Genomic DNA, 24,057 nt, shown 5'->3' on the forward strand with positions numbered 1-24,057 from the left:
TGGCTTCCTCCTTGAGAGTAGGAGCAGCTGGGTGTGGAAGAGCCTTCTTAGGGGACTACAGAGACTCTCTCCATAGAAGGTGGGATTGGAGGGCTGGAAGGGACTTTCACAGAGGTTTTGGTGGAGACAAATGGAGACAAAAGAAATTCTATTCTGAAGAGAAACAGAGATGGGGTGGGTGTAGATTTTTTTTATCAGATTCATTTAATTTCCTTTTTGGCACCACCATGTTTTGGATATATGCAAAGAATCACATTTGTTGTCCCTTCATGTCAATTTGTTTTGTTGATTGATAATGCGGTTATGTTGGATTTTGTTCTGTGTCACATCTCTGAAAGTCATTCTAGGATATGTATTTTTATATTATTTTAGTCATTTCTGCTCCCTTTAGTTTACCCCCACATTAATGCTGAGTTTTTCCTCCTCCACCCCGTCTCATCACCCTCCCACTGTGGAATGTCTCCCCTGTTGTCTGTTTCGGTGCCCATTTACCGCCTTCCCTGCGTGCTCGCCACCATTCATTGTTGTGTTGACTCCACCATGACAGATTGCAGAGGTAAGGATCCCCTCATCACATGACCAACTTCCTGCCCTCTGAATTAGCTAAGCCAATGTTCATTAGAAGACGTCCTCCTCCAGAATTCCATTCCATCCACTTGAGGGCAGCAGAAATCCTCTCGCCTCCAGGAATAGTCAACCTTCCAGGGTGAATGCTGAGCTCGACTGTGGGAAACTCCCCAGTTGCCTAATTAGCAGTGTCTTCTGCTGCTGCTGCAGATAGTTTGGAGAGAACAGAATCACCTTACTGTCTTTGTGACACTCACTATCTCTCTCTCTCTCTCTCTCTCTCTCTCTCTCTCTCTCTCTCTCTCACTCACTCACTCACTCACTCACGGAGACCATGCGTGTTAGTCCTGGAGAAAGCAAAGGTGGCAGCGAACAAGTACTGGCATATCTCACTTTCTCTGCCTTGAGCCCTCCCCCCAACTCCCTAGAGAAGCCAGAGTGTGTCCTCCCTCCCGTTCCCTCCCCCCATTGCCAGGATTCCACCCAGCAACAAATTTGGCTTAACGGGGGTTACTGTGAGCAGTTCCTGGAGGGAAAGGACAGTCCAAGTGTTTGGTTCCCCTCAGATTGTACCTCACTGGTTGGGTTCCACAACCCCAGAGCTGCTCCTTGTTCCAGGGTGGAGAGCCTTGGAATTCAGGCAGGTGGCAGGAACCATTGTAATGTGGCTGCAGAAGGGCAGATGCCCCTTCAGACATGAGCTTGGAGGCCAGTTGATGCTCCTCACAGAAAGGAAATGGGTTTTATTAGGAAAAGACCCGAACAGAGGCACACACTTCACATCCAAAGCTTAAGGATTTGGAAGTTAGTGATATAGTCTGCCTTGGCTGGGCCTTAGTTCTCATTTTAATTCCCTAACTTGAATCCATAATACATTTAGGCCTTCAAGAGTAGGACAGCGGGTTTACCTTTCCCTTCACAAATTCCTAGCAGATCACAAAGTGTGAGTTTGTGGTTAACAAAGAGAGTGGACAATACACTACTTTTGATATAACTAATGCCATGAAATATTTGACTTCAGGATTTGCTCTTAGTCACACAACCAGTTTTGCAAAAAGTTGGTGTCTTGGAATTAATCATTCCCCCCAAAATCTGACATTCCAAAAGAATTTGCAAAGATTGCACATAGAGAAGAGCATGTTGACTAAGAAGAATCAGTCAAAGCAGCAAAGATGTAAATGTGCCATTTGCACACTAGAACCTCACTCCTCATTCCTTCCCTTCAGTTCCATGACAAGATAGAGCCGATGCTGGAGATGCTGGAGACGCTGTCCTCCCGCCTGCGCATGCCTCCCTTGATCCCAGCCGAGGTGGAGAAGATCCGTGAGTGCATTGGTGACAATAAAAATGCCACGCTGGAGCTGGACAAGCTGCAGCCATCCTTCGAAGGACTGAAGCGCCGGGGAGAGGAACTGATTGGACGATCCCAGGGGGCAGACAGAGACCTGGCAGCCAAAAGTAAGGCATTAGAACCGCTGGAAACCCAGGACGGGCACACGGCCTCTCTTCCTTGGTGTGGCCTGAGATGCAGAGAGGCACAGGCTTCCTAGCACAGAACATGGGTTTAATCCTCCTTGTTCTGTTTCAGACATCCAGGATAAATTAGATCACATGGTATTTTTCTGGGAAGACATCAAAGCTCGGGCTGAGGAACGCGAGATCAAGTTCCTTGATGTCCTGGAGCTGGCGGAAAAGTTCTGGTATGACATGGCTGCCCTCCTAACCACCATCCGGGATACCCAAGACATTGTCCATGATCTGGAAAGTCCTGGGATTGATCCATCCATAATCAAACAGCAGATTGAAGCAGCCGAGGTAGGAAGACAGAAAATTTCATCCTTTCTCACAAATTGGACATAACTTGAGTCCTTCAAGCGAGCTGTGATGGCCAGGAAGGGAAATGTAGCCTTGGCAGAAGGTTTAGGAAGGGAGGCCTCTTCATTCTAGTTTCCTATTCAGAGCAATCCCTGGAACTGCATTTGGGTGGGTTGTGTTGGAAAGAAAGACCTTGTTCTTTTCTAAGAATACACTTTAGAATGTTTCTTCAATATAATAGCTTTCAAATAACGATCCGCAGAGTGAAAATGACTTGGTGAAAATCTGAAAATATCCCATTCTTTGATGTACTTATACATTTGTGTGCTACCTTGTATTTTTTTTTCTATAGCAAAGGTATATATTACTCTACAAGCATCACCCTCCAGAATAAACTCTGATTGCAAAGACAATTTCAGAAACACAGTTGCTGTTATGTGTGAGTTGTTCTGATAGGCAAATTGTGCTCCTCTGTTTCTTGATCCTCTCCTGTAGACCATCAAGGAAGAGACAGACGGTTTGCATGAAGAACTGGAATTCATCCGAATCCTGGGGGCCGATCTGATTTTCGCCTGTGGGGAGATGGAGAAACCAGAAGTTAAGAAAAGCATTGATGAGGTAGGTAATAGTCATCTCAGATTTGGACCGAAGGGCTTTGATGGGACGTTGGGAGGAGGGACAGGGAGGCCAAACAGACACCTGCATACGACTCCTCCTAATCTGCTTGGCAAGAAATTCATGCCACTGGCAGCCCAGCCAGGTGGAAGGGCAAGGCAGACAGCGGGCCAGAGATGCTTGGTCTGAGCTGCTCCCTCTCCCCCTCCACTGACCTGGGCACCTCTGCCAAATGCCCCCCTGCCACAGTGCCCTGTCACCAGCGCCCACCCTGGCAAATTGTGCATTTCTGTGCATTTCTTCCTGTCCTTGCAGCTGAACGGTGCCTGGGAACATCTGAACAGAACCTGGAAGGAGAGGCTGGAGAAGCTGGAGGAGGCCATGCAGAATGCAGTGCAGTATCAGGATAATCTGCAGGTGAGGCCAGAGGGCCTGAAAGGAGCAGGGGGGGAGGCATCTGTCTGTGCAGGAGGGCTGCCCAGAAAGCTCTCCCTTTGGAACTCTTGGCCTTAGGAGGTTTCCTGGCAATGTCACTGTGGGGGGGGGGGAGGATTTGGAGGGCTAAGGTGGGAAACCAATGCAGAGACCTAGATTACTGAAGCCCACACCTCCTAGGTCATTCTCACACCAAGAACCAGGCCAGTGAAATGGAGCGATGGCTGCTGGAGTTGAGTGGAGCACTTTATGCCCATTTTCTGGGCTTAGAGGGGCTCAAGGGTGTTACGAAGGTCCTTAGCATCCCCATTTTAGTTTCATGTGCTAGGAAGAGCCCAACAATTCTGCAGTTCAAATCCAGCCATTTTGCCACTGAGTTTAAGGCGCATGAACTTTGACTGCTTTTGAGGTGGTGGAGGATGAGTAAATGTCATGGACTGAAGATTGCCCACCCATTTACACCTAATGGGAAGCCAAAGGATGGGAGGGTTGGGGGCAGAGGTGAACTTCCTCTCTGGGATTGAGTGCAGCCTGTAATGGTCTTGTGCTGCGCTGAAGCACTGGTGTCCTGGCCAACGCAAGGAGTAGTGTCATTAGACTGGAAGGAGACAGAGTCTTAAGAAGATGGGAACGCTGGGAGTCAATGAAGCCTTGGGGCCTCTGTGCAGAGACCCAGGAGGAGTGTGTCTCAGAACAGCCAGAGTTGGGAAAGAGCAAAGTACATCGTTTGGTAGGATGGACGTTAACTAGGTTCTCCTTTATTTGTGTCCATGTTCTACTTTCAGGCTATGTTTGACTGGCTAGATAACACAGTGATTAAACTGTGCAACATGTCCCCGGTGGGCACAGATCTCAACACTGTCAAAGAGCAACTGAATGAGATGAAGGTGTGTGCCAAGCAAGATATTTCTCCAAATCTTGAGGCATCTGTGGTGATAGTAGTAGTATAGAACATCATCCTCATTTTGTACTCTCTGCAGGAGTTCAAAACAGAAGTATACCAGCAGCAAATAGAGATGGAGAAGCTGAATCACCAGGGAGAACTTTTGCTCAAAAAAGCCACAGATGAGACAGACCGAGACATCATCAGAGAGCCACTAACAGAACTGAAGCATCTTTGGGAGAATCTGAGTGAAAAAATAGCTCATCGACAGGTATGGCAAAGCCCCAGGCACAGGATTGGTTGGTTGGTTGGTTGGTTGGTTCGTTGGATCGATCGATCAATCGATCGATCGATCCTTTCTGAGTTAAGGTAATAGCTCCCACCTTTTCCTTAAGAAAGAGCTCCTCCCAGGTGGATCCTAATCCTCACCTGACTGCATCTGAAGAGGCTTTGGCTGGTTTGCACCTGCTGGAAATTACCAGGAAGACTTTCTGTCTGGAGCAAACTTTTTCAACCTTGGCCACTTTTAGATATGTGGACTTCAATTCCCAGAATACCCCAGCCAGCAGAATTCTGAGAGCTGAAATCCACACATCTTAATGATACTAAAATTGAGAGGCACTGGTCTGGAGACTGCATGAAATATTTTTAAAATATTTTAAAATATTTATAGTTTTCTTTTTCTGAGCAGTAACATTGTTTTTTATTGTCAATTAGCCAGTCTTTGGCTTTTCTTCTATTTGATTTTTCAGCCTGACTTTTGCATTTTTGTATTTGATACTCTTAACTTTACAAGTTTGTTAGTTTTATTGTATTGTTTTATTGTAGTTGTATTGTTAAAAAATCATAGTGAATCTTTTTGAGCACCACTGGTTGGAGTGGAAAGGTGTGATAAAATGCCCTTAAAACCCCCTTTTTCTTTTCCTTAAACAGCACAAGCTGGAAGGGTCTCTCTTGGCCCTCGGCCAGTTCCAGCATGCCCTGGCTGAGCTTATGGCATGGCTGACCCACACCGAAGAGCTGCTGGATTCCCAGAGGCCCATCAACGGGGACCCCAAAGTCATTGAAGTGGAGTTGGCCAAGCACCATGTGAGTGCAAGGGGTGTGTGTGCATGGAGTCCTCTGGCAGGGATGCTGTCCCAGAAAAGAATCCTGCTTTGATTTACATTATTTTTCAGGGTCTTGAGGGCCAGACACCTGCACTAGCTTGATGACAGAAGCCATTCAGCTCCTTTTGGTTCCCAGGGCTTTCCCCCCTAGAGTCTCTGTGGTCTTTATTTTAACATCTTATCAACCTGCTGCTGTAAAGTAGTCAGGAAAGTAGTGAAACTACAGATTTAGTGGTCAGGATCCTTTAGCCATGGGTGATTAAATAGCCTGCAACCCTCAAACTGCACTCTCTCCACAGGAAACCCCCCTTCTGAGGCCATTGCAGATCAGTGAAGCTGCCTTTTGAGACGGGGGACGGGGGCTGGTAGTCCACAGGGGTCAGATCAGAGCACAAAAGGGCCACATTGGGCCTAGGAGAACTAATCGCTCCCCTCCAGGTAGCATCTTCTCCTCTGCTTCTGAAGGCAAATTAAGGGGCAAGAAGGGGCCGCCTCGAAAGTGCTCCTTGATGTTTTCAGTTTGAGTTACCTTCTGCTAAGGCAAAGCTTTAAGCTGAGCTCTTTTTAATAAGGACCCATATTTTCCCAATCCCATCCTAGGTACTGAAAAATGATGTGTTGGCCCACCAAGCCACAGTGGAGACCGTGAACAAGGCTGGCAATGAACTCCTGGAATCCAGTGCAACGGATGATGCCAGCAGTCTCCGGAACCGGCTGGAGACCATGAACTCCTGCTGGGAGTCAGTCCTGCAGAAGACGGAAGTGCGGGAGCAGCAGCTGCAGGCAACCCTTCAGCAGGTAGGCAGGGGTGGGAGGAGCGGGTCTGCCAGTCTAATGAGCTGGCAAGGTGGAGACGATGCAAGGGAAGAGCATTTGCCTCCTCTGACCCTCTTGAAAACAGCCCAACCAAGGAATCTCTAAGACCACCCCGCCCCCGCAGACAGGCAAGGCACCAGAGTATAAACTGACAGCAAACAGCATTCCTTAATAGCACTGGTGATGTTACCTAGTTAGGTAATGAAATGTCTGCAAGAAAACAAGCAAGCTCAGAGAGCGCCAGGGGCCCCTCTGAGTCTCTTGCCCTACCCTGGTTCTGTGTCAGAGAGTGGCGTTCCTCTTGTGTTGTTGTTTTTTATATATAAACTTTTTTTTATTTTTGTTACATAGACAACACATACACACAATAATGAAGAAACAAAAACAAAAAAAGAAAAGAAAAAAAACACAGAAAAGAAAAAAAACCCATCATCACATACAGCATGTCGTTTGGTTACAGGTGTTTTAAAATTTATCATTCTTATACATTTATTATTTCATTTAATAGGTTATAATTTAGTATCATTTCTTATTCCCTTACCTGTGCTAATCTATCCTAACTATATTTCCCCACACACACATCTCTCTGTTATATATATATTTAATACACACAATAATAATAATAATAATAATAATAACAATAATAATAATAATAATAATAATAATAATAATAATAATAATAATAATAATAATAATAATAAACACAGCAACAAACTGGTGGGAACATCAGCCTGAAAAAGTCACCGAAAATCAGATGGTCAAGATCTTGTGGGATTTCCGTATACAAACCGACAAAATACTGGCGCATAATACACCAGACATCACACTGGTTGAGAAAAATAAGGTCACAATCATAGACATCGCAATACCAGGTGATAGCAGGGTCGCCGAGAAGGAACTTGAAAAAATCGCAAGATACCAGGACTTAAAAATCGAAATTCAACGACTATGGCACAAACCAGCAGTGATAATTCCAGTGGTAATTGGCACACTGGGTGCTATTCCAAAAGCACTGGAATTACATTTAAAACAGTTAAAAATTGACAAAATCACCATCAGTCAAATGCAAAAAGCCGCACTGCTTGGATCTGCACACATATTACGAAAATATGTTACGACGTCCTAGGCCCCTGGGTGGGGCCCGACTAGTAACCAATGCCAAATCCGGCGAAACAACTGGCCGCTGTGATACAATTGTATAATAATAAACACAAAAAGAAAAAAAAACCATCATTACATATAGCATGTCGTTTGGTTACAGGTGTTTTAACATCCACATCCTCGAATAATATTTACCATCTCAGACTTTTCATCTAGTATAACTAAATACCTCGCTTTCATTCTACAATATATATTCAGTTGCCATTAGTATTATTTTCCCCCCAGAAAATATACTTATGTTCATTATTATCCTTGTACTTCATACTTTCAAACAGAGATCTTATTCCTTCATTTTTCAACAAAACGTCACTACATATATATATATATATATATACCAATTTTCAATTATTCCCTTATTAAAATTATTTATCAGCAGCAGAATATCATTATAATACGTTCTTAACATTATACATTATATCACCAGACCTCTATTAAATATACATAAAATCATTATTATCCTTATCCTTTTTAAAGCAAAAAATTCTAAAATATTCAATTCATTGATATATTAATTTTTCATTGTATCATTGTTAGTTTATTTCACAGCATAGTTGTATCATCATTTAACTTCTTCAATTAAAGCATGAGTATATCATTTTTCATTTCCAAGTTTTTTTTCCCCTAGCCACCGATAAAACAAATCCCATATCTTATAAAATTGCTCATCCTTTTGTTCTCTAATTTCAAGTGTCAATTTACTCATTTCAGCACAATCCATTATTTTTCGGATAACTTCTTCCTGTTTTGGTATTGTTTCATTTTTCCAGTTTTTTGCAAATACAATTCTGGCTGCTGTTAACACATTTACAATCAAATATTTTAAGTTTTTGTTGTAGATTTCTGGTATGATCCCCAATAAAAAGACCTCTGGTTTAAAGTCTATTTGTTTGTGTGTCATTTTCTCCAACCACATGTGGATTTTAGTCCAGTATCTTTTAGCTTCAATGCAAGTCCACCACATGTGGTAATATGAACCCGGTATCTGATGGCATTTCCAGCACTTTTCTGATTTATTCTTGAACATTCTTGCAATTCTAGTTGGGGGTAGATGCCACCTGTAAAACATCTTATACAAGTTTTCTCTATATGCGTAGACATTGTCATTTTATAATTTTGAGACCACAATTTCTGCCAATTCTCTAAGTCAATCCCATACCTAAAGTTTTTTCCCCAAGCTATCATAGTTTCTTTAACTTGTTCTTCATGCAATTTAAACTCCAATAAATATCCATATAGTTTTTTAATTACTTTTTCATCAGTGCCTGTTAAAATTTTGTCTAACTCAGTCATTTTATTATAAAGACCTTTAGTTTTTCTATCCTCATTATATCTAGATTGTATCTGTACATATGAATACCAATTCATTTCCATCCCTTCTTGTTTCAACTCTTGAATGGATTTGAGCTCACCCTCTGCATTCAATAATTCTATATATCTAACTGTTTGTTCCTTTTTATATATTATTGGATATGAAAATGCTTCAATTGTTGATATCCAGACTGGAATTTTTAAGTAGTGTAATCTTTTTACCTTTTCCCAGTTTAATAACAACGCCTCCCTTACATAATGTCTTCTAAAATAACCATGTGCTTTAGTTCCCTTATACCATAAGAAAGCATGCCATCCCAACAGTAAATCATGATCTTCTACATTCAATAATCTAGAGTTTTTTAATGATATCCACTCCTTAATCCACATCACGTTTGTTGCTTGATAATATAGCTCCCAATCAGGTAGGCCAAATCCTCCTCTAGATCTAGCATCTTGTAGCAATTTAAGTTTTATTCTAGCTTTTTTCCCTTGCCAAATAAATTTCAAAACTATTTTATTTAAATCTTGAAAAAAATCTTTACCCAATCTGATTGGGATTGTCTGAAACAGGTATAGAATTCTAGGTAAAATGTTCATTTTAATTGTAGAAATTCTTCCCATCATTGATAAGTGCAGATTTTCCCATTTCATCAGATCAGTCGCTATTTGTTGTTTTAGTCTAATATAGTTGTCCTCCTTAAGAGTGCTACATCTAGGTGATAAGTATATCCCCAAATATTTAACCTTACTTGTAGTTTGAATCTGCAACATTTCTGACAACTCTTCCTTTTGTGTTGCTGGGATATTCTTTGTCATAATCTTTGTTTTATCTTTGCTTATTTTCAAGCCTGCTACTTTTCCATATTCCTCTATTCTTTCTAGCAGTTTGGGTGCTGTTTCTAGTGGATCTTCAAGGATAAAAACTAGGTCATCTGCAAACGCTTGTAGCTTATACTCTTCTCTCTTAATTTTCATTCCTCTTATTTCTTCTTCTTCTCTGATCTTTCTGTTAAGGACCGCTAGTGTTAAGACAAAAAGTAGTGGTGATAATGGGCAACCTTGTCTCGTACCTCTCTTTATTTCAATAGGATCTGTTAATTCTCCATTTACCATTATCTTTGCTGCTTTTTTCTGATATATCATTCGTATAGTTTGAGTAAATTTCTTACCAAAATTCGTCTGCTCCAGTTGTAAAAACATAAATTGCCAATTGATATTATCTGAACTAAATTCTCTGCTTTTTCTTCTTCTATGTTTTGAAATCTTAAAAAGAATTCAGACCTATCCATCTCCCATTTTAATATTGCACTACTCTCTCTTTCAACATCACTTAGTCTGCTCTCTAGCTTCTCGGTTTTCTTCTCTCCTTCTTGGATTTTATTTTCAATTTTTTGAATCCTGTCTTCATATTTCGTCATCCAGTTGTGCATACTTTCAATTTTTCCTTCCATTTTATCAACCTTTTGTACTATGCTTTGGTATTGTTGTTCCATTACCTCCGTTTTTTTCCCATACTCTCAAACTTCTTTACAAGGGTGTCTAACTTGTCATCCTTACTGTCAAGTCCTGCTTGCATTTTCTGCATCGCTTGCATGAGTGTTTCAAAATTTGCTCCTTTCTCTTTTTCATGCTGAAGCATTGGCTGTGTTGTCCTCTGGCCTCCCACAGGTGAGGAGGCGGAAGTTGATGTAGAGCCAAGGGGGGCTGCTTTTCTACTCATAGTCAATTAGTATTAGAAGGTGGAAGATTATAAGTACAATGGGTGAAAGGCATAAGAGACAAAAGAGAGAAAAAGAGGAGAGATAGTGGAAGAATAAGGAAAGAAGGAAAAAAAGAGAGAGAAAGAGAGAAAGGAAAAAAAGAGAGAAAAAAGAAAACTCTTCAGACTATTTTGCTCAAAGTTTAAAGTGAGCCATCTATTGATGTCCCAATGTCTTCAAAAAAAAATAATAGAAAAGGGAGACATAAAGTAAGAAAAGAAACCCCCCCCTCCAAAAAAAAGGAAGGGTGCTTCAAGCCACAAGTGGGGAAAAAAAGTGTAGGTAGTCAAAAGGTCAAAAAGAGTGATCATAGGGAAAAGAAAGAGTCAATGTCAATATCTCCCCAACAAAATGATATGAAAGTAATGTTGAACAGAGAAAAGATGCCACCAAGCTAAAACAAATAGTCTTTCCAGACTCTTCTCCCCCCCCCCCCTAAGATAAAAGTCTTTCCAAGGTCATTCTCAGCTCCTTCGGGGCTCTGTTATTTAGTCTAACAGAAGTCCAGATAAGGAAAAAATAGCACCTGTGTAAATAAAGCTTTTCTTTTTAAGGGACAAATGAATTACAGGGGAAATTTTGGTAACAATAGTTCAAGTCCGCTAGATGGCAGTATTAGCTTGTAGCTTGCATTAACTCTGTTAAAACTTCCGTAGCAATTGCTAATTACTAATTGTTAAAATGCAACCAAAAAGCTAAAAGAAAACAAAAGAAACAAAAGACAGATCTTCAAAGCACTTTAGATTTAAATTCAATGTCCCCACAAGGTTCAAAGTTAGAGATATCAACAGCAAAAAGAAGAACACAAAAAGCTGATTTAAATTACAAGAAAGTCCAGCCCGGTTTCCAAAGATAAAAAAAAAGGAACAGAAAAAATAATCGTTCAATTGGCAACGCTTATACTCGCCGCTTTTCTTACTAGTCAGCCTTATTTTAAGCTAAGTTTCCAAATTTAGAGTGTTCTCTTTCCAACAAAAAAAAAGATTTAAAACTCACACCAAACGACATGTTCTTATCCAGTCTCTTTAGGGCTATCCACAGTTTCAGCAGCCTTATGGCTGGTCCGGAATCACTGGCAAAGAGGGGTTTCCCTAGGTCCCCAGAGACTTTGCAAACGTCTCTGGGACCACTGGGTTTCCCTCTACCTTTCACTGTCTCTTCGGGACAGCTTAGGTCCAAAAAAGAACCGTCCAAATGACCTGGTTTAGATGGTCCACTCAGGAGCTGCCTGAAAGTCCATCTTCTCACTGCTAAGCCCCGCCTTCTTCCATCATTCCTCTTGTGTTGTTGACTGGGTTGAGCTGCCCAGGGGTTTTAAAGATGTGGTTTTTAGGGCTTTTAAAAATATATTATTACATACCTTATATTGTATACTTACGAAGTATCATTTTGTAAGTTGGGATTTACTGGGAAATACGGCACTTGCTGATCTTGCACTTAAACCCACCAATGTTCCACCTTGTTCTCTGTGTGTCACAGGCCCAGGGCTTCCATGGTGAAATTGAAGACTTCCTTTTGTGGCTCACCAGGATGGAAAGTCAGCTGTCAGCTTCCAAACCAACGGGTGGGCTGCCAGAAACTGCTCGGGAACAACTGAACATCCACATGGTGAGTCATGGCAGCTACATGCTGACTCCTTCAGTAATGGGAGATTTGGTCTGAGGAAGGGCTTTTGCAATAGTATAAGTAAGTGCCCCAAAGACAAATGGAAACCTTCCAAGGATAATTTGTGGGGGAGAGGCTTGATTAGCTTCATTCTACCTTTCATAGTCTAGTCACAAAGTCCTCATGAAAGGTTTGTGGTTTAGCCAAGAACCCCCAAGTCTGGTGCACACAATCAGGTGTGAAAATAGCATGCATCCACTTCAGGATATCTAAACACAACAGGAAGCTAAACACATCAGGAGACTGGATGCTAAACCATTCGATGAACGATTGAGGGAACTTGGTATGTGTAATCTAGCAAAGAGAAAAATGAGAGGTGACATGATAGCAATATTCCAGTATTTGAAGACCTGCTGCAAAGAAGAGGGAGTCAATCTATTCTCCAGAGCACCTGAAGGCAGGACAAGAAACAATGGATGGAAACTAATCAAGGAGAGAAGCAACCTGGAATTAAGGAGAAACTTCATAACAGTGAGGACAATCAACCACTAGAACAGCTTGTCTCCCAGAATTGTGGGTGCTCCATCACTGGAGGTTTTTAAGAAAATATTAGACAGCCATTTTTCTGGAATAGTATAGGCACTCTTGTTTGAGCAGAAGGTTGGAATAGATGACCTCCAAGGTCCCATCCAACTCTGTTGTTTTGTGTTCTGTCATTATCCAAACGTTCTCTGAGCCAAAAAGTGGTGGCAAAGTGGTGTATCTTGAGGAGAAATTCTGCAAAATGTCTCTTCTGAAATGCTTCTTTGTGTTCTAGGAACTCTATGCCCAGCTGAAGGTAAATGAGGAAATCTACAGCCAGCTCCTGGCGAAGGGAAGGCTGATGCTTCTGAGCCATGATGATTCTGGATCTGGATCAAAGATGGAGCAAAGTGTGGCTCTCTTGGAACAGAAATGGGTCCTGGTCAGCACAAAGATGGAAGAGCGGAAGGTAGTGAGCAGAGCTGATAGGGGACCTGGTTATACCACATTCCTCCTTTCCCCACTCAGGTGGTTCTGAGTCAGACACACTGGGAGAAGAGGTTGACCTTTCTCTGGCAGCAGATCAGCTCTTTGACTGACAGCCCTATTTCCAGCTTTATACAAGTAAACAGGATTCTGTGCATGACAGAGTCATAGAGTCCACAGAGGAACTGTTGAACTTGAGTGGAACAAAAAGGTCAGGAAATGGGGCCGGGAGGGAGAAGCAGGAATCTGAGATTGCAGAAGGAGACATCATCAATATGAGGGAGGGAAGGTATATAATTGTAAAACTCTTTAAAACTTTTAATAAAATAAAATAAAAATATGAGTTCCGCCTTGGGAAGCAGTGAGACTTTTCCTGGGATTGTGAAAGTTGGTGAGGTTGAGAATCCTTTGGAAAGTTCAGCCTTGCAGTTCCCTTGTCCCTGCACAGAAGCCTGGCTGTCCCTGGGCCAGAGATCAAGTGGTGGGGGACTGAAGACAGGCAGCAGGATTGACTCTGGTCCAGTGGGGTATAAAGGTGGAATGCAGTGACTTCTCCAAGCTCGTAAATGACCTCTCGTCTTTCAGGAGGTTTTCTGCCATAGAAAAGTTTCTGTTAGCTATCTTGATTCTCTCCAGCATTCTTCAGGGTGGGGGGTGGGGGGGAAGGGCACTGAGAACATGAATGAAACTTTGGTTTCTCTCTTGGAGCAGGTGCATGCAAAATCCATGCTCTTGGCGTGGAAGGTCAGCCCCTGTGAGATTTGTCAGGTACTCCTTTTCTTCTGTCTCACTCCTCTACCTTGTCCCCTATTTAGTCCAAGCTGGAAGAGGCCCTCAACCTGGCAACCGAATTCCAGAATTCCCTGCAGGACTTCATCAACTGGCTGACCCTTGGGGAGCAGAGTCTGAACGTTGCTTCTCCTCCCAGCCTCATCCTTAACACTGTGCTCTCCCAAGTAGAAGAACACAAGGTAAGGGCATCCCCAAACCACTCCCTGTAACAATGGCCCCCTCCACACCTTCATCTTGGCAAAAGGCTGGCAGGTACCAAGAGGGTCTCAGGGTGGGATTTCAGCCTTGCCTGCAGTTCAGCCAACGGAAGGCGGTTTGACCGCTCCCTGTAATGCCAGGATTCCAAAGAGATGTTCATGCAGGGGTTTCTCTTCTGCTTCCTCCCACCCACCCCTGGCAGGGTTTTGCTAATGAAGTCAATGCTCACCGGCATCAGATCATTGCTCTGGACCAAAGTGGAAACCAGCTGAAGTTTCTGAGCCAGAAGCAGGATGTGGTCCTGATCAAGAACCTCCTGGTCAGCGTGCAGTCTCGCTGGGAGAAAGTTGTCCAGCGGTCAGTTGAAAGGGGGCGGGCTCTAGATGATGCCAGGAAGCGGGCAAAACAGGTGAGTGTCCTGGAGGGTAGGGCACTTTGGGAGCTGCTCATTGAGAGCCAACTGTGAGCTTACAAAAAAAGCTTAGATACTTGCAAAGCAGCAGCATTGTCTCAGATGCTGCATTTGCTGCCATAACACAGCAGGACTACTGTTCAAATGCATTAAAATCTGTGGGCTGAGTGGCGAGGGAGGGCGAAGGGAGGGGATTCTGCTGGCCATGGGGGGGGGCAACAATGGGAGGAGAGAGAGGGGGGCTTGGCTTGTTTGCTCATAAGGAAAGGGAGGTTGGGGCAAGATGGCAAATGCTCTGGAGCAAGAGAAGCCTTGGGAAGGTGTGAGCGTGTGCAGGGCAATGGGAGAACCCAACATGGACAGGGAAAACAAGCTTGGGAAGGAAGATGGAGAGGAGCCAAGTGAAGAATTAGAAGGTTGATAGCCACATAGAAAGGGCTGGAAGAGTGAGGAAGCCAGGAGTTTCAGCCTGATAAAGAATTGGCAGGGGAGCCAAGCAGAGGCCTCTAGAGATGAGCGATGGGGGCAAGGGTCTCTCCAGGAGATGCAATGGGCTGGGAGAAGAACTTTGGGGGAAGGAGGAAGAGCCACAGCCCAGACGGCACCCTGATAAGACACACTGGAGTCCAAAAGAGGGAGGGGTGAGAAAGTATCTCAGAAGGGACCCCTCTCTAGTTCTCTGGAATGTAAAGATGGGGGAGGAGAAAATGCTTTCAGAGTTGCAAGATTTCTGTTACTGTAATCTCACAATGGAGGTGGGCTTAATGCTTGTGGTTTGGGTCTCCTGACCTGAAGGCATCTTGGGAAAGAGAGTTCCAATTGCACGCAGTGGGACTCTTCCTATGACTACCGGATTCAGAGTTGGTGCCTGGACTGTAAACTTTGCTAGATATTTCCCTGATGATCTATCAGGTATGTTTTTACATTCTAGTTCCATGAAGCTTGGAAAAAGTTGGTGGATTGGTTGGACGATGCTGAAAATCATCTAAATTCTGAGCTGGAAATTTCCAACGATCCAGACAAAATCAAATTGCAGCTTTCCAAGCATAAGGTTGGAGTCCAGTTACAGTGTATTTATATATTCAACTTTGAAACTGCCCATCCCACTCAGTGTACAATCAACGACATAAACAACCCACATAAATATTGCAACCCACTAGGAGGGAGAATAATTGAAATTAAGGGGGAGAAGCCTTAAGGTCACAGGCTGTTTTGTGAGCCCCAAGCAAGTAGGGCTTCGGACCCTTCCGAAGGGTTGGGAGGGTGAGGAAACCCCTCCCCCTCACTTCTTGGGGAGGATATTCCAAAGGGCAGAGGAGGCTCCCTCTCTGGATCCCGCCAGTTGGAATTCTTTGGCTGACGGGATCCTGCCTGCCTGGGCAGGATGGGCCAGTGGAATGGGAAGAAAGAGGTTCCACAGGCAACCTGGCCCATGCGTGGGGCTTTAAAGATCATCCCCAACACCTTGAATTAGACCTAGAAGCCAGTCGGCATCCAATGCAGCTCCCCCGCAGAGGCCTTACATCTGTCTCCTTGGGGCATCCAAAATGGCTTGCACAACCACATTTTCTACCAGCTGAAGCTTCCGGGTACTTTTCCACACAGAGGATGATTGCAGTTGTCCAGATGGGAGATCACCAGGGTGCGAGTGATGGAGAGAAGGCCTCCCAATCCAAGAATGGTCAACATTGGCACACAACACCAAGTGTCAAGGAGGCTCAAGGACCGGGAATGGCTAGGTCAACCAACAGCCTGGCTGGCTGAGAATGCAGTGATTTGCGTCACCTTCCCTAATTTTTTAAAATAATTTATCTCAAAAACTCAGGAGTTCCAGAAAACCCTGGGGGGCAAACAGCCTGTTTATGACACCACCATCCGCACCGGAAGAGCCTTGAAAGAGAAAGCTCACTTCCCCGATGACACCCAAAACCTGGATCACCTCCTAGGGGAAGTCCGGGATAAATGGGACACAGTTTGTGGCAAATCTGTGGAGCGGTGAGTGAGCAGGGCTAGGGTAGCAGGCGCCCTCAGAGATGACTTCAGTCTGTTTTGTAGCACTGAGGTTTGGGATGAGGGTGGGGGGGGGGCAATTGCAAACCTAGGCAGAGATGCACCTGGGTGGGGGGGACTCCTGCTCAGCAGGTGTATTTGGCAAGAGTCCGTCTGGGCTCCCAGGAGAATGCCTGCCATCCTCCCCCTGCGTCTCTTTGCAGCCAGCACAAACTGGAAGAGGCGCTTCTCTTCTCTGGGCAGTTTATGGATGCACTGCAGGCCTTGGTGGACTGGCTCTACAAAGTGGAGCCCCAGTTGGCTGAAGACCAGCCTGTCCACGGGGATCTGGATCTGGTCATGAATTTAATGGACGCTCACAAGGTAACTGCTGAGGTGCAGCACGAGGGGTGTGGAAGAGAAGCAGGCAGCCATCTAGTTCTGCCCCCTGTGTCCCTTGCAGTCTGGCAGGCTTCCTCCCTCTAAAAAGCAAGCAGAGGGGGCCCCTTGCAAAATGAGCCTCCAGCTTCCTCACGCTTTCTAAAACAGGTGTGTCCAATCTGCAGCCCCCTGGGCTGCATGTGGCCCTGGACAGTTAATAATACAGCCTCACAAAATAGTCTTACATGCTGGGTCATGAAAAATCTGCAAGGAAACAAGCAAGCTCAGAGATTTGATTTGATTGATTTTATTATATTTATATGCTGCCCTTTTCCCCCGAAGGGGACTCAGGGCGGCTCACAATTCAAATCGGGGAAGCGGGATACAGACAGAAAATAAAAGATGAAACATAACAATACATAATTTAAAAACACACAACAGTCATACCATTCGAGACGGGGGCAACAGCTCTTTAGCCCCAGGCCTGTCGGAACAGCCAGGTTTTAAGGGCTTTGTGGAAGGCCTGGAGGGTGGTGAGGGTCCAAATCTCCACGGGGAGTTCGTTCCAGAGGGTCGGAGCAGCCACAGAGAAGGCTCTCCTCCGGGTAGTCGCCAGTTGGCACTGGCCGGCGGATGGAATTCGGAGGAGGCCTAATCTGTGGGATCTAATCGGTCTAGTGGAGGTAATTGGCAGCAGGCGGTCTCTCAAGTACCCAGGTCCAATACCATGAAGGGCTTTATAAGTGACGACTAGCGCCTTGAAGCGTATCCGGAGACCAATAGGCAGCCAGTGCAGCTCGCGGAGGATAGGTGTTACGTGGGTGAACCGAGGTGCACCCACGATCGCTCGCGCAGCTGCATTCTGGACAAGCTGAAGTCTCCGAATGCTCTTCAAGGGCTGCCCCATGTAGAGCACGTTGCAGTAGTCCAGTCTAGAGGTCACAAGGGCACGAGTGACTGTTGTGAGGGCCTCCCGGTTCAGGTAGGGACGCAACTGGTGCACCAGGCGAACCTGGGCAAATGCCCCCCTGGTCACAGCCGACAAGTGGTGTTCAAAAGTCAGCTGTGGGTCCAGGAGGACTCCCAAATTGCGAACCCTGTCTGAGGGGCGTACTGTTTGACCCCCCCCAGCCTAAGAGAGCACCAAGGACCCCTCATTTATATAAATTAACTACATTATATATATTTTATATGCATCACTCAGTGCAGCCCAAGCATACCAGAGGTTTGAAGCTTATTAAGGAAAAAATAAACCACTTCTGACCTTGACAAGAAAACTATATTTAGTCACCCCGAGTGAAGCTTGGCTCAAGAGTATTTTTTCATTTCCTTCTTAGGTTTTCCAGAAAGAGCTTGGCAAGCGGACGGGCACCATCCAGGTTCTCAAGCGTTCAGGTCGTGAACTGATTGAGAACAGCCGAGACGACACCACCTGGGTGAAAGTGCAGCTTCAGGAGCTGAGCAACCGTTGGGACACCGTCTGCAAGATGTCCGTCTTGAAGCAGACACGGCTGGAACTGGCCTTAAAGCAGGTGAGGGAAGATGGGGCAGACCCTCCTGGCACCCACTCTTCTTCTTCCCTCCACCTGCTCTCTGAAAGATGGGCCTTCCCCTTGCTGGTCTTGGAATTATGCATGTCACATATGGGCGGAGGGAGGGCTTTCAACAGCCACGTGCAGCCCAAAGTTCAGAGCACCAAGTGTGCTTTGTTGCAAATCCAAGGTCAGAGTTTTATACACAAGATTCACAGACGCAACACAACAAAGATGGTTGTTTACAGCAGAGGGATAGGAGGCAGGGCTACCTTTCAACCAGTCTTTAATCAGGAGAGTTACTTCCCTGCTTGGCAAGGAGCCTGACTGAGTGTCCCTCTCCTGCCCGAGTCTGAGGGGCTTGGAGGCCACGTCCTCATCTGGCTGCTTCAGTTGCGTTGAGGATGCCTGTGCTGGGTCCAATGACTCCTGGCCTGGAGTCTCCTGAGGTTGACATTCCAGAGGATCGGCTGGAGAAACCTCATCAGCGTCTGAGTCCTGGGCATGACTCTTCCAGGGCACGGCTGGCTGAGTGCAGCTGGCTCCTTTGGCCCATCCCAAGGGGTCAGTTGCAGAAGTGAAGGGCTAATGGAGGGGGGGGGCTTCTGCTTTCCAGGCCGAGGAGTTCCGGGCAGCCATCCACCAGCTGCTGGAGTGGCTCTCGGAGGCCGAGCAGACCCTCCGCTTCCGAGGAGCTTTGCCCGACGATGCGGAAGCTCTGCAGTCACTCATCGACGTACATAAGGTGGGCCGTCATCCCAGGGATGCAGGAGGGGCCAGGGCAGGGCAGAGGGGCCGTGGGTAACAGTGCCTGTGGGTTGCCCTCCTTGTGCAGGAGTTCATGAAGAAGGTGGAGGAGAAAAGGCTGGACGTGAACTCAGCGGTGGGGATGGGGGAGGCCATCCTGTCTGTGTGCCACCCAGACTGCGTCACCACCATAAAACACTGGATCACCATCATGCGGGCTCGGTTCGAAGAGGTGAGTTGCTGTGGGGACTTTGGCTTCTTGTCCACTGAGTTGGGCCTATGGTGGCGGACGAAGGGGTCCCTTTGGTTCATTGTGGGGTGTTCTGCACCCATGGAATAATCAGCTCCAGACCTCTGTCTCCGCCCCTCCAGATGCCCAGCCCTCTCTGCCTCTCAGCCTTTTCTCTTGGCCTGTTTCTCTCCAGGTTCTCACCTGGGCAAAGCAGCACCAGCAGCGGCTTGAAGCGGCGCTTCTGGAACTCGTGGCCAACACGGAGCTCCTGGAAGAACTGCTGGCGTGGATCCAGTGGGCGGAGGCCACGCTGATCCAGCGGGACCAGGAGCCCCAGAATATCGAGCAGGTCAAAGCCCTCATTGCAGAGCACCAGGTAACAGGCGTCCCTGTGTCCTCCTGGCCCCTCCCTCAAGGAGAACAGCATCCGTCCTTCCGATCGGATGCATTGGTCACCGTGAGTGGCGCAAATGCTCAGTGCCTGGCATGGACTGCAGACCTTGCCAGCAGTGGGGCTGCAACCACTGCCTCTCGAGGTTTTCAGCTTTAATGTTCCAAAAGGGAGGCTGAGAAAAGTAGCTGGACTTTGGCAAACTGTTGCATCTTCTCTCTTGCCAGTTCTTCATGGAAGAGATGACCCGGAAGCAGCCAGATGTGGACCGTGTCACCAAAACATATAAGAGGAAAACGACTGAGCCAACTCACGGCCCTTTCATGGAAAAATCCCGCAGCAACAGTAAGTTGTTATAACTTGGGGTGCCAGCAACTAGTGCCAGGGGTGAGGTGGACACCTGCCGAGAGCCCTGCTGTGGCTCCTTGCCTGGGGCTGGCAGTTGCTGAGCAATCCAGTGTATTCCGTGCAGGCTCAGCCTCTGAATGGTAATGGTCTATCGTAAAGTTGGTCCTACCTGTCAGAACCCAGATCTCAACAAAGTCATCTCACCCATCCTCAAGTTTTGGCAGAGTTTTTGAGGGGGGGGGGGTTGGAATGTTTCCCATTTTCTTCTCTGCTCCTTTCCTTCCCCCTTTTCTGTGCTCTGGCTTGGCTTGGCTTTTTTCAGCTCCTCTGCTTTTTATTCCAGGAAAGCCCTTGAACCAGGCAGCCCCTCCGCCCCTGCCAATCCTATCGCAGTCCGAAGCCAAGAACCCGCGCATCAACCAGCTCTCCGCACGCTGGCAGCAGGTGTGGCTCCTGGCCCTGGAGCGGCAGCGCAAGCTCAATGATGCCCTGGACAGGCTAGAAGAGGTGAGCATCCTCTTCCGCAGGTGGGCAGGGCAGCCTCGGACAAGTGGGGGTGGGGGTGGGTGCAGGATTTGAAAGCTGGGGCTGATTTTGGCTTCAGGTTCAATAGGGCAAGGCTGGTGCCCATCCCTCTCCTCCCCCGTCAGCTGCCACCTTGCCCTTCTGTCTTCCCAGCCCATTCTCCATCCGCTTCCTCATCTAGGCTGGAAGCCATTTAAAAACTGACACCTCCTAGATCTCTTGGCCATTCCTCGGGGTTTATGCTTAAGCCCACTTGGAGATCTCCAACTGTAGAAATGTGCCATGAAATAAGTGTCAACCTCTGCCACACACAAGAGTTCCTGGTCAGTTCCAGAAATAACAGCAGGCCTAAAGCTCGGCAATCAATACATTTCTTCTGTTGTCACCTCACAAAGAGAAAGATGCAACTCCCACAATTGGGACTGGGTGCAGAGAACTGGCTGGGATTCCTGATATTCTCATTTTGGCAGATGAAGTTTCCATCCTACCCTCTCACACATAGACACAACTCCAGGGAGCCTTCCACACCCTAAGGATGCCCCATTATGGGAATTTGGAGACCTTTCAAGCGATGGTACTTATGTCCCTGGGCTAGTGCAGGGAAGGATAGGTCTGCTCTGGACCTTGGAAGAAAAGGTTGAGAGCTGCTCCCCAAAGCTTTTCAAGATGGCCCATTTGGGGCTCTTTTGTGGCTGAGTTTACAGAATATGCTTAAGTGGATATGAAAACCAACTCTATTAGCTGCAAAAAGTATCCTGAACACAGCCTGGGTTCACTCAACAGAGTAAGCTTCAGAAGACCTCTATCCAAGGTTAAGTCTAGCAAAATAAGCTCAAGTTGGGCCAATGGATCTGATGTGTCTTTAACTGACCAACTAAGTATCTTGTGTGAACAGAGCACATAATTTCCCCCCCTTCTATTTCCAAGTTGAAAGAATTTGCAAACTTTGACTTTGATGTGTGGCGGAAGAAATATATGCGCTGGATGAACCACAAGAAATCTCGTGTGATGGACTTCTTCCGGCGGATCGACAAAGACCAGGATGGGAAGATCACCCGGCAGGAGTTCATTGATGGGATCCTGGCCTCTAGTGAGTGCCTACTTGTTCCACGTCTTCCTTCGATTACTGTGACAGGGGCAGCTGAGTAGCAAGAAGGCTGGCTCCCTGGCTCAGAAGTCTCTCTCTCTCTCTGCCCACTCCAAGACCCTGGGCTTGATTGGCACAGAGGCAGAGAGCCATTCTCACGTGGCAGCCAGGCTGAGCTGCAGGCTCAAGCGCTGGAAAGCTGGCAGGTGGAATAGCAGCAGCCTCACGGAGCTTCACAGCCCTCTCTAAGTGGTTTGCAGAGTCAGCCTATTGCTCCCAATAATCTGGGTCCTCACTTTATCGATCTCGGAAGGATGAAGGGCTGAGTCAACCTTGAGCCAGTCAGGATCGAACTGCTGGCAGTCAGTAGAATTAGCCTGCAACTGTAGCCATTGTGCCACCATGGAAAGTAGAATGGCTGGGTCTTCCTGTCTGGTGCAGCTGTTTGTGCAGGGATTTCTGGATATCCCACGGTGGTTCCCCCAATCACTTAAAGTGACACTATTAGGCTACAAAATGTGTAACTTAACGGAGGTCAGGCTGCAGCTTCATGGCAGGGTGGGAGTGGGGGTGAGGATAGAGAGAAGCATGCGGGAGGGACCCCAGCCTCTCTCCTTGCTTCCCCCTCCCTCTATCCCCGGAATCTTTACTGCAAGAGGAAGTCTTCTGTTCCCCTTCCTTCCATTTACTTCCTTCTGACCTACTTGGTTCTCTTTACATTTGCGGGGCTGATCATCCCAAGATCCCATAGGGGATCCCGAGTGCTAAGCCTGGCCAAGGAACCATTTTACACAACTGTTGGAGGTGGGTTGGGGTGGGTGGGAATCTGGATTGTTTGGCACCCTTTTGCGAGGGCTGCCTTCAGAGACCTTCTCTGCCCAGTGAAAGGCAACTCGAAAGGAAACACAGCTTGGCATTTTCTGAATTCTCCAGGCATTTCCATAAGACCCGGGATTGAAGCCTTTCTGCAGTGACTCCCTGAGGTTTGTTGGGATGGTCAGCTCATCAGGGCTCTTCCACTTTCCCAGGCTTTGAGCTTGGCTGACCTTACTGGCTCGCTTCAAATAGTCCCACCTTTTGTGCAGTGTTACAACCTTCTGCCACAGATCAGAAGCTTTTTTGGGTGGAAGACGGGCAGCAGGTCCGTCTGCGCATCCATTTAAGTGCTGCTGCTCTGCAGCAAACTCAGTAGGACAAGGCTGGGTTTTTGGCCATCACTTCCTTATTTCTGCTTATATCAGTATTAGGAAAAAATCCAAAACCACATTTCTGCCCACTTTGCACAACACACCACATGCCCAAGGAAGGGTATGAACAATGAGAGGAAATCCCTTTGAGCGAGCTGGGTCTGGCAGGGCTACTTACGCCCCTATCTCTGGGTCTCTCAAAGCTGAGGTGAACGAGGCAAAAGCCCTGCTGGCCTGGCACCTAACAGTAACTGGAACCCGATGAAGTTTCCCCTTTGCTTCAGGCTGCTCCATCTCTTGCCATGGAGTCTGCTTGTCTTATTTCCCTGAAACAAAGGCTGTGCCCATGCAGGCCCTTTTGGGGAAGGGAGGAGGCTGCCAGGGGCCCCTCATTTTGACAGCTTCTCTGAAGGGACTTGGTGTCCATCTCTTCTCTTTCTCTTCCTTCCCCAGAATTCCCCACGACAAAGTTAGAAATGACAGCTGTCGCCGATATCTTTGACCGGGATGGGGATGGCTATATTGATTATTATGAGTTTGTAGCTGCTCTACACCCTAACAAAGATGCTTACCGACCCACAACAGATGCGGACAAAATCGAGGATGAGGTATGGGCTTGGTTGGGGAGCGGGAGGAGAAGAGACAGTAAACGGGGCTCTGCAGGCAACGAGCTCACTGTCGCCACTGATCAAGATGGCGTGTCGTCACTTATCTCCCCAACTTCTTCTCTTGCTAAACGCCTGGGATTTCATGAGAAAGAAGTAGGTGGAATTGCAGTCAGCAAGCATTCCTCCCACTTACTGCTCCTTATGGCCTCCTTTTCCCTTTGCATCTCAGAGTCTGGGATCCCTTCTCTTGTGGGAGGCTTGTGCAGGGGGATTAGTCAAAATCATTGGAATAGATTAAACTGGATTCACCAGGGAGACGTCCCTTCTTCCTCTGCCCCGCTCACTTGGCAGCCTTCCAGCTTTCCCACTCCTCCCAGGCATTTCTCCCAGCCTTCATTTCCCCATCCGTTTTGCTATGTCCACTGGAATGTTCACAGTTTAATCATAGAACATAAGGGACCTTAGAGGTCATCTAGTCCACCTCCCAGGACAGTCTAATCGGGGCACATTCTTTTACTGGCAGTTCATCTTAATCAATAGGTA

At 46.5% G+C, this 24,057-nt stretch overlaps 1 protein-coding gene across 17 annotated transcripts in view; it reads left to right on the forward strand.

Annotated features, from left to right (window-relative positions):
- The window catches only part of MACF1 (microtubule actin crosslinking factor 1), a 362,565-nt gene that overhangs the window by 327,794 nt on the left and 10,714 nt on the right, over window positions 1-24,057 (forward strand). For all 17 annotated transcript variants that reach the window (XM_087728267.1, XM_087728270.1, XM_087728280.1 and 14 more), the window contains 23 exons: window positions 1,794-2,025; window positions 2,156-2,382; window positions 2,878-3,000; window positions 3,313-3,414; window positions 4,218-4,319; window positions 4,413-4,586; window positions 5,249-5,404; window positions 6,025-6,222; window positions 11,952-12,080; window positions 12,895-13,068; window positions 13,901-14,056; window positions 14,278-14,484; window positions 15,419-15,538; window positions 16,313-16,482; window positions 16,701-16,860; window positions 18,195-18,389; window positions 19,006-19,134; window positions 19,225-19,368; window positions 19,562-19,744; window positions 19,987-20,104; window positions 20,451-20,614; window positions 21,560-21,722; window positions 23,360-23,514. In XM_087728267.1, the coding sequence (XP_087584393.1) occupies window positions 1,794-2,025; window positions 2,156-2,382; window positions 2,878-3,000; window positions 3,313-3,414; window positions 4,218-4,319; window positions 4,413-4,586; window positions 5,249-5,404; window positions 6,025-6,222; window positions 11,952-12,080; window positions 12,895-13,068; window positions 13,901-14,056; window positions 14,278-14,484; window positions 15,419-15,538; window positions 16,313-16,482; window positions 16,701-16,860; window positions 18,195-18,389; window positions 19,006-19,134; window positions 19,225-19,368; window positions 19,562-19,744; window positions 19,987-20,104; window positions 20,451-20,614; window positions 21,560-21,722; window positions 23,360-23,514 (3,681 nt within the window). The remainder of the gene's footprint in view (window positions 1-1,793; window positions 2,026-2,155; window positions 2,383-2,877; window positions 3,001-3,312; window positions 3,415-4,217; window positions 4,320-4,412; window positions 4,587-5,248; window positions 5,405-6,024; window positions 6,223-11,951; window positions 12,081-12,894; window positions 13,069-13,900; window positions 14,057-14,277; window positions 14,485-15,418; window positions 15,539-16,312; window positions 16,483-16,700; window positions 16,861-18,194; window positions 18,390-19,005; window positions 19,135-19,224; window positions 19,369-19,561; window positions 19,745-19,986; window positions 20,105-20,450; window positions 20,615-21,559; window positions 21,723-23,359; window positions 23,515-24,057) is intronic.

Source organism: Thamnophis sirtalis, unplaced genomic scaffold, assembly GCF_051295495.1.
Source record: "Thamnophis sirtalis isolate CommonGarterSnake01/CBP01778 unplaced genomic scaffold, rThaSir2_p1.2 scaffold_13, whole genome shotgun sequence".
Classification (NCBI taxonomy): domain Eukaryota; kingdom Metazoa; phylum Chordata; class Lepidosauria; order Squamata; family Natricidae; genus Thamnophis; species Thamnophis sirtalis.